The sequence below is a fragment of the Saccharomyces eubayanus genome, chromosome V (genome assembly GCF_001298625.1).
Source record: "Saccharomyces eubayanus strain FM1318 chromosome V, whole genome shotgun sequence".
NCBI lineage: Eukaryota > Fungi > Ascomycota > Saccharomycetes > Saccharomycetales > Saccharomycetaceae > Saccharomyces > Saccharomyces eubayanus.
Window position 1 is genome coordinate 496,635 of NC_030980.1, and position 14,306 is coordinate 510,940.

General features: G+C 40.9%; 4 protein-coding genes across 4 annotated transcripts; 2 read left to right on the forward strand and 2 right to left on the reverse strand.

Moving 5' to 3' along the window:
* Positions 1–1,150: 1,150 nt before the first annotated feature.
* SPT2 (Spt2p) lies at positions 1,151–2,158 on the reverse strand (the record flags this gene model as incomplete). Its single annotated transcript, XM_018364754.1, has 1 exon — positions 1,151–2,158. The coding sequence occupies one exon, from the start codon at positions 2,156–2,158 to the stop codon at positions 1,151–1,153; it is 1,008 nt and encodes a 335-aa protein (XP_018222826.1).
* A 281-nt stretch (positions 2,159–2,439) lies between these two features.
* Positions 2,440–4,713, reverse strand: RAD4 (Rad4p; the record flags this gene model as incomplete). Its single annotated transcript, XM_018364755.1, has 1 exon — positions 2,440–4,713. One exon carries the CDS (start codon positions 4,711–4,713, stop codon positions 2,440–2,442), a length of 2,274 nt encoding a protein of 757 aa, XP_018222827.1.
* Positions 4,714–7,236: 2,523 nt separating this feature from the next.
* On the forward strand, positions 7,237–11,637 carry CHD1 (chromatin-remodeling ATPase CHD1; the record flags this gene model as incomplete). The annotated part of the gene is made up of 1 exon (XM_018364756.1): positions 7,237–11,637. The coding sequence occupies one exon, from the start codon at positions 7,237–7,239 to the stop codon at positions 11,635–11,637; it is 4,401 nt and encodes a 1,466-aa protein (XP_018222828.1).
* A 610-nt stretch (positions 11,638–12,247) lies between these two features.
* Positions 12,248–13,981, forward strand: PAB1 (polyadenylate-binding protein; the record flags this gene model as incomplete). The annotated part of the gene is made up of 1 exon (XM_018364757.1): positions 12,248–13,981. The coding sequence occupies one exon, from the start codon at positions 12,248–12,250 to the stop codon at positions 13,979–13,981; it is 1,734 nt and encodes a 577-aa protein (XP_018222829.1).
* Positions 13,982–14,306: the final 325 nt, after the last annotated feature.

A 14,306-nucleotide genomic window follows, 5' to 3' on the forward strand; every position in this document is an offset into this window, starting at 1 on the left:
GAAGCGCAAGGATTGATATTGTAATAGGATCAATGAATGACAACATATAAAAAGAGGAACAGAATCATTTATAATATTATGCAAAATTATTGATTCCTTTCTGTGGATTCCTAAATCCAAGAGGAGAATCTCTAGTATAATCTATATACGTAATATTATAACATTAAGAAACAATGGAATCCCAAAGATCATCATACAATTTAAATGGTTATTAATTTTGTAGTATAAGGCCCTGTCTTTCACTTGAAGGTTACATTTTCATGTGTTATTTTGTGTTAAAGTAGTGACTACTTAACGTTCCTAGGTTGTGATTTGTTTAGTGTCACCTACAAGAATCCCCAGAAAAAGAAACTCAGTTTTAAGGGCTTCATCCACAAAAAAAAGCAGTTTAGTTACTAGGTGTTCGATAGGCCGCCATTGATAAATACGTAGATCAAATTCCCTTAGAGAGAGCTGTGTTTGAAAGTGTTCTGTCTGAGCCTTCAGCGTATCGTTTAGGCCATTATGTAATGAACCGGACGATATGGCCCTGATTTAATCAAAGAAAACATGTGGTTACATCATCTACCTAAAGATAAAGTTGAGTGAGCTTCGTTGAGAACACTGCGATGAATCGACATAAAAATCTTAAAATCGTTCGGGCTCTATTTTTTTTCGTAATGTCGCCAAACTTGATAGCAACCTTTTTTAATTACCTCTTTAACGACGCGTTCGAAAAGCTAAAAGTAAATAGTTGTCAACCCACACAATAATTTCTATTAAGAAGCCCCAGCAAAGAACGATAAGAGAAAGAATACTATGTCTCGTTGGACCGTTTGATTAACGAGTTCGTACAGTGTCATTTTTTTTTTCGAAGAAAAGACAAAATGTTACTGCTGATTTTTTTACATACTAGAGTACATAAACTATGAGGGTATTTTGGATAAGTATATCCTCACCCAACTAATGTACACCGCCTCAACTTAGTGAAAAGCGGCTTAAAAGAAAACGACCAAACCGGAAAAAGCAGAYGCTCAACAGAAGATATCTACATGAAGGTAGGGCAGATATATTGGCAAAAGTTTTTTGAGACTGAAACGGAACTGAATACGAACTCCAGCAACCGGTTCATTAAAGAAGCTTTCTATTTCGTTTTCAAGACAGGAATTCATCAGCGAATGTCCTTCTTGCGACGTTTCTTCTCTTGTTCATGCTTCTTTAACCATGCTTCTTCACGTTTATCTTCTAATCTCGCCATTTTTCTTGCAGCTTCCTCTTCTTCTAGAATTTCCATTTCATTAGCCTCCATATCGTCATCCTCAAGATCATCGTAAGCATATTCTGAGCGCTTTTTACCTCTATTAAACATTGCCCAAATTTCATCACGATCATATCCGGGGCCATCGTTATGCTTTGATCTGCTACGATGGGCTTCCTCTTCATCTTCGTCATCTTCTATAAAATCATCCATATCATTATCTTCTTCGTAATAATCATCTTGATATCTGGATCTTTGCTTTCTGGAATCCAACTTTTCTTTCAATCTCCTATTAGGTTGCGCGAATCCATTCGTAGGAAGATTGAGCTTAACAGGCCTGTTTTGCTCTGGTAATTTCATGCTATCGCCCCTTGATGGTGTCCCACGCGATGCTAAACCAGGAGAGGCTTTCTTTAGTGGTTTTTTTGAACTTTTAAAACCTGGTTTATTGAGGCGTGGGCGCTCCGTAGCAACAGGTTCCGGTGACTTTGTTTTTGAAGGCTGTTTTTCGTTGGATTCTGCTTGTTTCATCAGCTCTTCGAATGACATCTTCTTGACAGGCTCTGGTTTCTTTCTCACTGCTGGTTTAAGTGGGGCATGACTAGACCCAATAGATCTCTTGAATCTGATCCCGAGACCACCTTCATCTTCATCATTCCTCTCTTTTCTTTTCTTTTCTGGTCCAGATGAGGTACCGCGTTTCCGTTTTACTCCACTCTTCTTAACCAGGGCTGCATTCTTTAGCAACTCCTGCCGCCTTAGTTCCTTTAATCTATTTACAGCGGGGTCCTCGTCTCTTATATAATTTTTGGGTAGTAAAGAATAGTCCTCGTCATTTTTCTTCGGTAATACATTTTGTACTTTGGGTGTGGATCCTGTTGTTGATTTTCGAATTTGTGAAAGCTTGGAAAGAAAGCTCATAACCGGAATACTTTACTTTCAATAGGACTCAGGCCCGTGCTCCCTCCATCAATGGTTTCTTCCTGCTACTGATTGATTCTTTTATTTTCTTATATTAATCTGTGGCACATGCCGAGGTGAGAATATCTTAGTCGAAGAAAGGATAATCATGTCGAACGAAGTAAATTGAGGCCAAATCGGTACGGTCGGATCAGTTATTATAAAATACATACAACAGCTCTTTGCCGGACATCTTCTAACAACATGTAATCTCTATGACTATTTAAAAGTCTTCAAGAAAATCAGTCATTTCCTTCCGACATTTCTAGTTCTTTCATGAAATCCGAATAATCTTCTGCAAGGCCCTCTTCTGCAGCACTTTCCATACCTTCGTCAATAGGAGCATACTCCAGACTGTCCTCTGGCTCCGAGTACTCATTGTACTCCGGTGGCTCTTGATTTACCGCGCCTGGTAGGAATCCACCTCTCACAAAATCCTCATTATTGTCATCATTTTCTTCAACATCTTCTTCGTTAGTAATGCCGGGTCCTTGTTCCGAGATCTTACCATATGTAGTGTTGAGTTTACTACGAATACGCAGTTTTAACAGCAATGTGTTCCAACGTTCCAACGCCCCAAGCAAATGATCCTTCCTGTTATCGTCTTCTTGAACAAACTCTATTCCATCAATAGCGGCCTCAACAGCTTCTCTAAGCCACTTTGCAATAACAATACCGCTTAGGACTGGCTTAACTGAATTTCCACGTTCGAACTTGAAAGAAGTTACAGCAGGAGCAAACTCCACCCCTAAAAACCTAGCGGCTTTAATGGCCACAGGGCTTTCAATTAGACAGCAGTTGGCAGGTATCATTGTGGGTGCAAAAACCTCGATATTTCCAAATGTGTTCTTAGTAATCTCCCCATTTCCGGTCGCCAATGGTGGAATATATACTTCCGTATCGTCCCAACTATACAACCTTTCGTCTTCCTTTTCCACATCCCCCTTGATTCTCCCAACATTTTTCTTAATCACCTTTTTGCACCTACAGCCAGTCTTTAAGATTCGGCCTTCCATATACCACTGTCTGGCACTTTTTAAATCCATAATGTCCCTTTTTGCGTATACCTTTAATACTTTACCGATTTTTCCATGCACTTTTAAATAGCCGCACTCTTTGCAACCAGGCTTTATGATTTGAGTTTGTTTGATATCTTGTTCCAACACATAATATGGATGGTTTTTTAAATCCTGTACTGAGTCTGGGATGCCTTCACCTTCATCTCTTTGAAAAAAGTATTGGTCTTCATAATCGTCGATCTTGGTTCTCTTCCTGCGGTGAAGCGTAGTTATTGCTTTTAGGAACCACTGTTCGCCAAACTCGTCTTTAGTAATCCTTCTTTTCCTTACTTTTGAGTTCATCCATTGAGCGTATCTACGAGTGACATCTCTACAACCGTCCTTGCGATCGTAACCAATCACGTACCTCAGCATATTTCTTTCACAGCTCGCCACTCCTTTTGGCGCGAGCTTAGAACGCAATCTAACCTGTTCAATGGTCTTAAGGTTTACCGGGTCAATGGTTATCCATTTCTTGGCAAACTTATCCCATACTTCACACCAAAAAATTGGGTATTTTACCATATCTCTATAGGCAATGTCGCTATCCAAAGAAGTGTCAATTTTCATATTGGTAAAATCTGGAGGTTGACATGACATAATGAGCCGTGCGTTGACGTTGCAAGCCCTTAGCATCGCAACGAAGCCCTGTGCGGAAACATCAGGATCTCCATGACCTTTGTCGACTGCCTTTAAAAAATTCGATTTCGTCAATGTTTTGAATTTTCTATTCTTGTTGCTCTTATCAACTTCCTTCCATGTCCTCATGTAAAACCCAATATTATCGTACTTTTTAGTAATTTTCCAGTGTTTTTGCCACAATTCCATACATTTCTTTAACCCATCCAATAATTTTCTGGTGCTTCTAAGTGGGAGCTCTTCATCCCTTTGAGGATGCAGTAACTCAAACACTCTCTCAGGTACCAGGTTACTCAGTTTTCTGGATAAACGCTTACTGTTAATCCATTCGTTCCGTATGGACCCGTGAACCATCAGGCAAAGTAGATATAGCATGTGGAAGTATTTTCTTCTTTTCCGCTCATCATTAGAACATATGTTGCGGTTTACCCTTTTGGCGGTGCTGGTGATCTTACTAGGGGGTTTGATTTCAACGGAGATATCTCCTACACCGTTTGCCTCGTTTTCATCTGTGACATCTTCGAAATCTTCAGAATCATAGTCATCTTCTCTTTCTTCTTGTTCCGATGATTGAATTTCCTCTATACTGTCATCCGATGTCACTGTTATAATATCATTATCCGAAGAGTCCAAGTTTACACTAACGACGCTTTCTCCCGGTGGTTCATTCAAACCTTTTTTAAACTTTTTGGCATCCGGTAGGGCCTGGTTTCTCCTTCTTAGTCCCCTTCGTCTTTGCAAAGGCGCATTATCGGTTTCTTTCTCTTTAAGAACTTTCCGTATTAGTTCGAAGTACTCCTTCGGCAGGTTGTCATTCATATTGATGGGCTACCAGCGCAGCTTTGTCTCTATTTGCCTTCCTCTTTGCACCGTCTGTTATTGTAGATCTTATGTATATCAATGGTAAATTGAAATGGCTATTACCTAAGCGCACTTTTCCATTTTCCGCCGCACTTTAGAGATACCAAAGCTAGTAGTGGTGAGAAAAGAAGAGAGTTTCGTAGAAGCTTTTTATATACGTATGTGCATTTAATTTATCTATGCTTATCTACACTTTCTAATAGGGCAGTCAGATAGTGGTCAGTAATGGAGCCCTGCTCCTTTATCGTGGGCATTTGTGCAAGCGCCTGCTGCAGTTTTGCGAGGTACTCGTAATTCGAACCGCTGGGTCCATGCGACGTAGCGATGACTCTTGCGGTTTCATCCATGGTCTCTGGCCCAATGAAGGCCTCGTTGTCGACAGTACCAATGTACACCGTCGTAAGCAACACCCGCTTGCCCGTTTTGTCATGGCGGGGCAACTGTTCTAGGGCATCACCCAATTCCACCTCATGTTTTTGGTCAGTCTCCAAATGCACCTCAACCTCGTGCAGAGTGTACCCATTTTGCTCTCTGATATCTAGATACTCTCTCACCTCTTGGGCGTGTTCAGACGGGATGTAGTATACCACACCAATGGTAATCAAATCATCCGGACCCTGAATAGATGTGCCCTGGCTGTATCGATTGACGTTCTTCAAGAAGGCCGCCCGGCCCACGATTTCCTCGTAAGGAATCAGCGTGGCCACCCTGCCAGGGCTCCCAGGTGTGCCCCGATGATCCGTGGAACTCTGCCAGAACCGACGTGCAAAGCCATGAATGATTGCGGGAATCCTATGCGTATAGTGGGACGGAGGCTTGTAAATCAGTGATCCGTAGCCAAGAACCCATATCCCGCTGTTGTCGTTAGTCATCTTGGTTTTGTAGCTATTCACAACCCACAGGCAAGAACTTTTTACCAAGAATCAACCATCTCGAGGGCAAAAGCAGTAGGCTTGCAGCTAATAGTGCCTTTGCCGTGAAGCGTTACCCAGAAGCGATGCACTTTTTCGCTCCTTATCGAAACTGAAAAAAGACAGCTGAGAGTGGCAAATTTTTCTCTTTCTTCTCCATTGGAATCTCTGAGGAAGACTTATAAGAGGGAAAGCAACGAGAGTAGTTGTGTTGTCGCAGGCCCTCTGAAACGAGAGGGGCCCCACCTATTAGGTGGTTGAAAAAGTATCTATGGAGTAGGCGGCACTGTGTGGCCTACACTTTTTATGTTTTCGTTGTTGCTTTTAGCGCCTCCAACCTCCAGGGAGCATTCTAGAGTCAAATGGTTTGGAGTCAGGAAATGGAACACCTGGCAGGTGCTGTGGAATAGTTAGTTCTGCAGGCGCGTTATGAAAAGATTCGCAGGCATGGGGCGGTGCCTATGGTTTGTGCGAACAGCTCATAATGGAGGAAAACAGGCGCTATTACCACTTTGCTATCTCTCAATACGTTGCTACTTCAGTGTGGAGAGTTTTGGGCATGCTCGACCAGAAAACACGTGCTACTTCAGTGGACAATACCAGATGGGCAGACTTTTGTGTTAGCATCTGATTTTAGAACCGCCCTCTGGGGCATGTTGATGCGATGGTATGTTGCCGCTTCAGGTTTGAAAAAATGAAGTGATGCCAGGGCCAAAGCATGTGCATTCTCACATGCTCTTCCTCGACCTGGTAGAACGTGGTCCAACCTGGTGAACATTGTTCTGGAAGTTAATGGCCTACACATTTCCCGCCCATCTATAGGATATCGCCGATACACTACTTCATCGCACATACCAAAAATTAAACACCCTAGGATTGAAGGAATGAATGTCCATGCTCGGGAAATTCATCCAAACTTCAATCAAGCAGATGTTTTACTTTATCCCCGATCTGCTCACTTYTATCCCGCTCTGCACAGGAACATAAACCCAAGTTATTGCTCAGTTCTTTTTTGATATCATTACTTGATATAAGATTATGTCAACTACTGATACCATCAAAGACATGCAATAAGCAACTACTTGCCCACCAGATCATAGGCCCATAGTTGATAGCTATGCTGTTACCCTCTCATTAATTTTTTTTTTCTTTTCTTTCCTTCCAGTCTTGAACCGTACCACGAGAAACATTGTGTACTAAAAAATCTTGTCTCTACGTATCTGCTATTGTTAGTATTCTTGTTCGAAGATCCAAGGCCCGTTGGTAATCATTCACATTTGTTACAGTTTAGGTAATCAAGATCGGAGAAGTTTTTGTTCTTCTTTTGTTAATTATTTGTGTTGTTGTTTATACATATTTGTTTCTTTGAAATAAGAGAGTCGAAAATAACGTAACCATCAATCATCATTTTCTTTGATTCCTAGCTTCAGTTTCAATAAGTAAATTCACTAATAACAGAGTAGACTAAAAGTGCTCAGTTTTTACTTCGCTTCAAGTTTTTTTTTATCATATCTCTCTCTCACGAATACCCACTACAAAGAAACTCTTCCTATTTTAATTCTAGCTTACCATGGCTGCCAAGGAGATATCAACCGAAGTTCTGCAAAACCCCGAATTGTATGGGCTAAGGCGGTCGCATAGAGCTGCCACTCATCAACAGACTTACTTCAATGATAGCGATGACGAGGACGACGAAGAAAATATTAAACGGTCCAGGAGGAAGAGAACAACTACCATTGAAGATGAGGAGGACGATTTTGAAGACGAGGACAACCAAGACGATGCTGAGGACGATGAAGTCGGAGAGGATTTTGAGGAAGATGACGATTATTATGGCTCTCCAGTAAAGAAAACCCGTGTGAAACCCAAACCTAAATCTAAATCAAAACCGAAATTTCAGACCGAGAAACATCCTGCAGTAATTATACCAACAAGATTTTCCAATCGTCAAAGCAAAACAGTAAACTACAACGTCGATTACAGTGATGACGATCTTTTAGAATCGGAAGACGATTACGGCTCCGAGGAGGGTTTATCGGAAGAACATACATATGAGGTATCTGCTACGCCACAACCTGAAGACTTTCACGGTATTGACATTGTTATCAATCATAGGCTGAGAACGTCTCTAGAAAAATCAAATGTCTTGGAAAAGACTGTTCCCGAGCTAAAGGACTGCAAGGAGAGCTACGAATTTTTAATCAAGTGGACCGATGAATCCCATCTCCACAACACATGGGAGACTTACGAATCTATTGGCCAAGTACGTGGTCTCAAAAGGCTAGACAACTATTGTAAACAATTTATCATCGAAGACCAACAGATAAGATTAGATCCCTATGTAACCGCCGAAGATATTGAAGTCATGGACATGGAACGTGAACGTAGACTTGACGAATTTGAAGAATTTCGTTTGCCAGAGAGAATCATAGATAGTCAACGTACTTCATTAGACGATGGTACCTCTCAATTACAATATTTGGTCAAATGGCGTCGTTTAAACTACGATGAAGCCACCTGGGAAAATGCTACTGATATTGTAAAATTGGCACCTGAGCAAGTCAAACATTTCCAGAACAGAGAAAATTCGAAGATCCTTCCACAATATTCTAGTAACTATACTTCACAAAGACCACGTTTCGAGAAGTTAAGTGTACAGCCACCTTTCATAAAGGGCGGAGAACTGAGAGATTTCCAACTAACCGGTATCAATTGGATGGCATTTTTATGGTCTAAAGGCGATAATGGTATCTTAGCAGACGAAATGGGGCTAGGAAAAACCGTTCAGACCGTGGCATTTATCAGTTGGCTGATTTTTGCACGTAGGCAAAACGGTCCTCACATTGTTGTGGTTCCTTTGTCTACAATGCCTGCTTGGTTAGATACATTTGAGAGATGGTCACCTGATTTGAATTGTATTTGCTATATGGGTAACCAAAAATCAAGAGATACCCTTAGGGAATACGAATTCTACACCAATCCACAGGCAAAGGGGAAGAAAACAATGAAATTTAACGTTTTATTAACAACATACGAATATATCTTAAAGGACCGTGCTGAATTAGGTGGCATCAAATGGCAATTTATGGCCGTTGATGAAGCTCATAGATTAAAAAATGCAGAATCATCTCTTTATGAATCATTGAACAGTTTCAAGGCTGCGAACCGTATGTTGATCACAGGTACTCCTCTTCAAAATAATATTAAAGAACTGGCTGCATTAATTAATTTCTTAATGCCTGGAAGATTTACTATTGATCAAGAAATTGATTTTGAGAATCAAGATGCCGAACAAGAAGAATATATCCATGATTTACATAGGAGGCTTCAGCCTTTCATTCTTCGTCGTTTAAAGAAAGATGTAGAAAAGTCATTGCCTTCAAAGACAGAACGTATTTTGAGAGTCGAACTATCCGACGTACAGACGGAGTACTATAAGAATATTTTAACAAAAAACTATTCTGCTCTTACTGCTGGTCCTAAGGGTGGTCACTTTTCTTTATTGAATATTATGAATGAACTGAAAAAGGCATCGAACCATCCGTATCTATTCGACAATGCTGAAGACCGGGTTTTACAAAAGTTTGGAGATGGTAAAATGACCCGTGAAAACATTTTAAGAGGGCTGATCATGTCTTCAGGTAAAATGGTTCTTTTGGATCAATTATTGACCAGATTGAAGAAAGATGGACATCGTGTGTTAATTTTCTCTCAAATGGTCAGAATGCTTGACATTCTAGGCGATTATTTGTCTATCAAAGGTATTACCTTTCAAAGGTTAGATGGTACAGTGCCATCTGCTCAAAGAAGAATATCTATTGATCACTTTAACTCTCCGGACTCAAACGACTTTGCATTTTTGCTATCCACTCGTGCTGGTGGTTTAGGTATCAATTTGATGACAGCCGATACTGTTATTATTTTTGATTCCGATTGGAATCCTCAAGCCGATTTGCAAGCAATGGCAAGAGCTCATCGTATTGGTCAAAAAAACCACGTTATGGTGTATAGACTGGTTTCGAAAGATACTGTAGAGGAGGAAGTTCTGGAGAGAGCACGTAAGAAGATGATTTTAGAATACGCTATCATATCACTTGGTGTAACAGATGGTAATAAGTACACTAAGAAAAATGAACCAAATACTGGTGAACTGTCCGCAATTTTGAAATTCGGTGCAGGCAATATGTTCACTGCTACAGACAATCAAAAGAAATTAGAAGATCTTAATTTGGATGATGTTTTGAACCATGCTGAAGACCATGTTACTACGCCGGATCTAGGAGAATCACATCTAGGTGGTGAAGAGTTTTTGAGGCAGTTCGAAGTGACAGATTATAAAGCTGATGTTGATTGGGACGATATCATACCTGTAGAAGAGTTGAAAAAACTTCAAGATGAGGAGCAGAAACGTAAGGATGAAGAATATGTGAAGGAGCAACTTGAAATGATGAATAGAAGGGACACTGCTTTGAAAAAGATCAAAAATAGCGTCAATGGTGACGGGGCTGCCGCCAACTCAGATTCAGACGACGATAGTACCTCCAGATCATCTAGAAGAAGAGCCAGAGCTAACGATATGGATTCAATTGGCGAACTAGAGGTGCGAGCCTTGTACAAGGCCATTCTAAAGTTTGGTGACCTAAGCGAAATTTTAGACGAGCTGATTGCGGACGGGACATTGCCCGTCAAATCGTTCGAGAAGTACGGTGCGACCTATCATGAAATAATTGACAAGGCTAGAGAATGTATTCAAGAAGAAGAAAGAAACAGGAAACAGACTTTAGAAAAACTTGAAAAGGATGCTACCATTTATAGAACAAAGCTGAAAAACGGTGAAATAAAGGCCGAAAATCAACCGAAGGATAATCCATTAACGAGATTATCACTGAAGAAAAGAGAAAAAAGAGCCGTACTTTTCAACTTTCTTGGTGTGAAATCGTTGAACGCCGAATCTCTATTAACGAGAGTGGACGATTTGAAATATTTGAAGAACTTAATAAATTCAAACTACAAGAATGACCCGTTGAAATTCAACCTCGGCAATAGTGCACCTAAACCTGTACAAAATTGGTCATCGGACTGGACAAAAGAAGAGGACGAGAAGCTATTGATTGGTGTTTTCAAGTATGGATATGGTTCTTGGACACAAATAAGAGACGACCCATTTCTAGGTCTTACAGATAAAATATTTTTAAATGAGGCTCAAACTCCCGCACCTAAAAAAACGACAGGTCCATCCGATGCGACACCAACGGCTGCATCTGCAAAGAAGGGGAAAGGTATAACCGGATCTTCCAAAAAAGTACCTGGCGCCATCCATTTGGGCAGAAGAGTGGATTACCTACTTTCCTTCTTGAGAGAAGGTCCAAATGCAAAGAGTCCAAGTACTGAGCCAAGCATGAAGAAACTCCCCACTGGACCCTCTAAAAAAAGACAAAGAAAGACTGCCAACCATAGCAAGTCGATGACGCCAGAAACCGCCAATTCCGAGTCAGCGACTGCCCCGCCAAACAAACGTATGAAAGCTCTGCCAAAAGGCCCTGCGGCTTTGATAAACAGCGCAAGATCCTCCCCAAACAGCCCCACTCCATCATCTAAGTTCAAGGCCTCCAGGGACAATGGCACAAGACAAACAAGCAACCCCAGTAGTGGTAGTGCCCACGAAAAGGAATACGACAGCATGGACGAAGAAGACTGCCGACATACGATGAGCGCTATACGGACTTCATTAAAGCGCCTCAGAAGAGGTGGCAAAGGACTGGATCGCAAAGAGTGGGCCAAGATCCTTAAGAATGAACTAACCACCATCGGCAAGCATATTGAGTCGCAAAAGGGCTCGTCCAGGAAGACAAAGCCAGACAAATTCCGCAAGCACCTCTGGTCATACAGTGCTAACTTCTGGCCAGCAGACGTGAAAAGCACGAAGCTAATGGCAATGTACGACAAGATAACTGAGTCTCAAAAGAAATAGAACGGTTTTTCCCGCTCTACCGCGGCAGTTCTCTGTCCCTGCGCTCCCTTTTACGATTTTCCACGTCAATTTTTTGCTCTTCCCCTCATGAATATATATACTTATATATCTGTGTGTGTATTATATGTTTCTCCTGGTATCATAAAGTAATAATCTACATCTTATAACCTCTGCCATTCCCCCACTATAAAGAAAGCCTATGCCACAAAAATCATGTATCACGTCAAACGAAAGCGGTTAACCGACGGTTTTTTCTTTTTTTTTTTTTTCCTTTTTGTGAAGAAAATTTTTTTTGCGCTTTTTGCCATCACCATTGCAAGCGCTTGGATGATGATTGTTCTCTTTCTCTCCAGTTCCAGGACAGAGTTCTCTGGCTTTACTTTGATAGAAAGAGCTAATCAGTACTTTTCTACCTCTTCTCTCTTGCTAAAGACTTTTTATTCTTGATTTATATTTTAAGATCAGTGAGCTACAAAGTAAATTTTTTACTTAATAACCGTTTGAAGCATAGAGCAGGCCCTGGTACTACCACCTAATATCTGGCTTTTTATTCAATAAAAACTCAAAAAAAAAAAATCCAAAAAAAAACTAAAAAACCAATAAAAATAAAATGGCTGATATTACTGACAAGACAGCTGAACAATTGGAAAACTTGAATATTCAAGATGACCAAAAGCAAGCCGCCACTGGTTCAGAAGGCCAATCTGTTGAAAACTCGTCTGCATCATTATATGTTGGTGACTTAGAACCTGCTGTTTCTGAAGCCCACTTATATGATATTTTCTCTCCAATCGGTTCAGTCTCCTCTATCCGTGTTTGTCGTGATGCCATCACCAAGACTTCCTTGGGTTACGCTTACGTCAACTTCAACGACCATGAAGCCGGCAGAAAGGCCATTGAGCAATTGAACTATACCCCAATCAAGGGTAGATTATGCCGTATTATGTGGTCTCAACGTGACCCATCTTTGAGAAAGAAGGGCTCTGGCAACATTTTCATCAAGAACTTGCATCCAGATATTGACAACAAGGCTTTGTACGACACTTTTTCTGTCTTTGGCGACATCTTGTCTAGTAAGATTGCCACTGACGAAAACGGAAACTCCAAGGGTTTCGGGTTTGTTCACTTCGAAGAAGAAGTTGCTGCCAAGGAAGCTATTGACGCTTTGAATGGTATGTTGTTGAACGGTCAAGAAATCTATGTTGCTCCTCATTTGTCCAGAAAGGAACGTGACTCTCAATTGGAAGAGACTAAGGCTCACTACACCAACCTTTATGTTAAAAACATCAATTCTGAAACCACAGACGAACAATTCCAAGAAATGTTTGTCAAATTCGGTCCAATTGTTTCCGCTTCTTTGGAAAAGGATGCTGATGGCCAATTGAAGGGTTTCGGGTTCGTTAACTACGAAAACCACGAAGACGCTGTCAAGGCTGTTGAAGCTTTGAACGAATCTGACTTGAACGGTGAAAAGTTATACGTTGGTCGTGCTCAAAAGAAGAACGAACGCATGCATGTCTTGAAGAAGCAATACGAAGCTTACAGATTGGAAAAAATGGCTAAATATCAAGGTGTTAACTTGTTCGTTAAGAACTTGGACGACACCGTTGATGACGAAAAATTGGAAGAAGAATTTGCCCCATACGGTACCATCACTTCTGCCAAGGTTATGAGATCCGAAAACGGTAAATCTAAGGGTTTCGGTTTCGTCTGTTTCTCCACTCCAGAAGAAGCAACCAAAGCCATCACTGAAAAGAACCAACAAATTGTTGCTGGCAAACCATTATACGTTGCCATTGCTCAAAGAAAGGATGTAAGACGTTCTCAATTGGCTCAACAAATTCAAGCCAGAAACCAAATGAGATACCAACAAGCCACTGCTGCCGCTGCTGCCGCTGCTGCCGGTATGCCTGGTCAATTCATGCCTCCAATGTTCTACGGTGTCATGCCACCAAGAGGTGTTCCATTCAACGGTCCAAACCCACAACAAATGAACCCAATGGGCGGTATGCCAAAGAATGGTATGCCACCACAATTCAGGAATGGCCCAGTTTACGGTGTTCCTCCACAAGGTGGTTTCCCAAGAAACGCCAACGATAACAACCAATTTTATCAACAAAAGCAAAGACAAGCTTTGGGTGAACAATTATACAAGAAGGTTTCTGCTAAGACTTCAAACGAAGAAGCAGCTGGTAAAATTACTGGTATGATTTTGGATTTGCCACCTCAAGAAGTCTTCCCATTGTTGGAAAACGATGAATTGTTTGAACAGCATTATAAAGAAGCTTCCGCTGCTTACGAATCTTTCAAGAAGGAGCAAGAACAACAAACCGAACAAGCTTAATGCTTCAAATAACCACCTACCAAACTACCTAACAAACCTCTTATCTACTTTTTTTTTCTCTGCCCCTTTTTTCGTCCTAAATACTAGTTATTATCCTTTGTAACCTCAATACTCGGTCCTATCGACAAAAGGCAAACGTTTTTTGTTTTTTATCACTATTACTATAACTATTATTACTTATATTCTACTTCAACATCAACTCAAATACCACTGTCTACTGATTGCAGTTTTTGTATACCTCATTATCAACGATGCCAAGTAGCTATTCGCCGGAATTAGAAAAAATACAAAAGAAAACGAACATAATGCAGGGAAGTATTTCTTT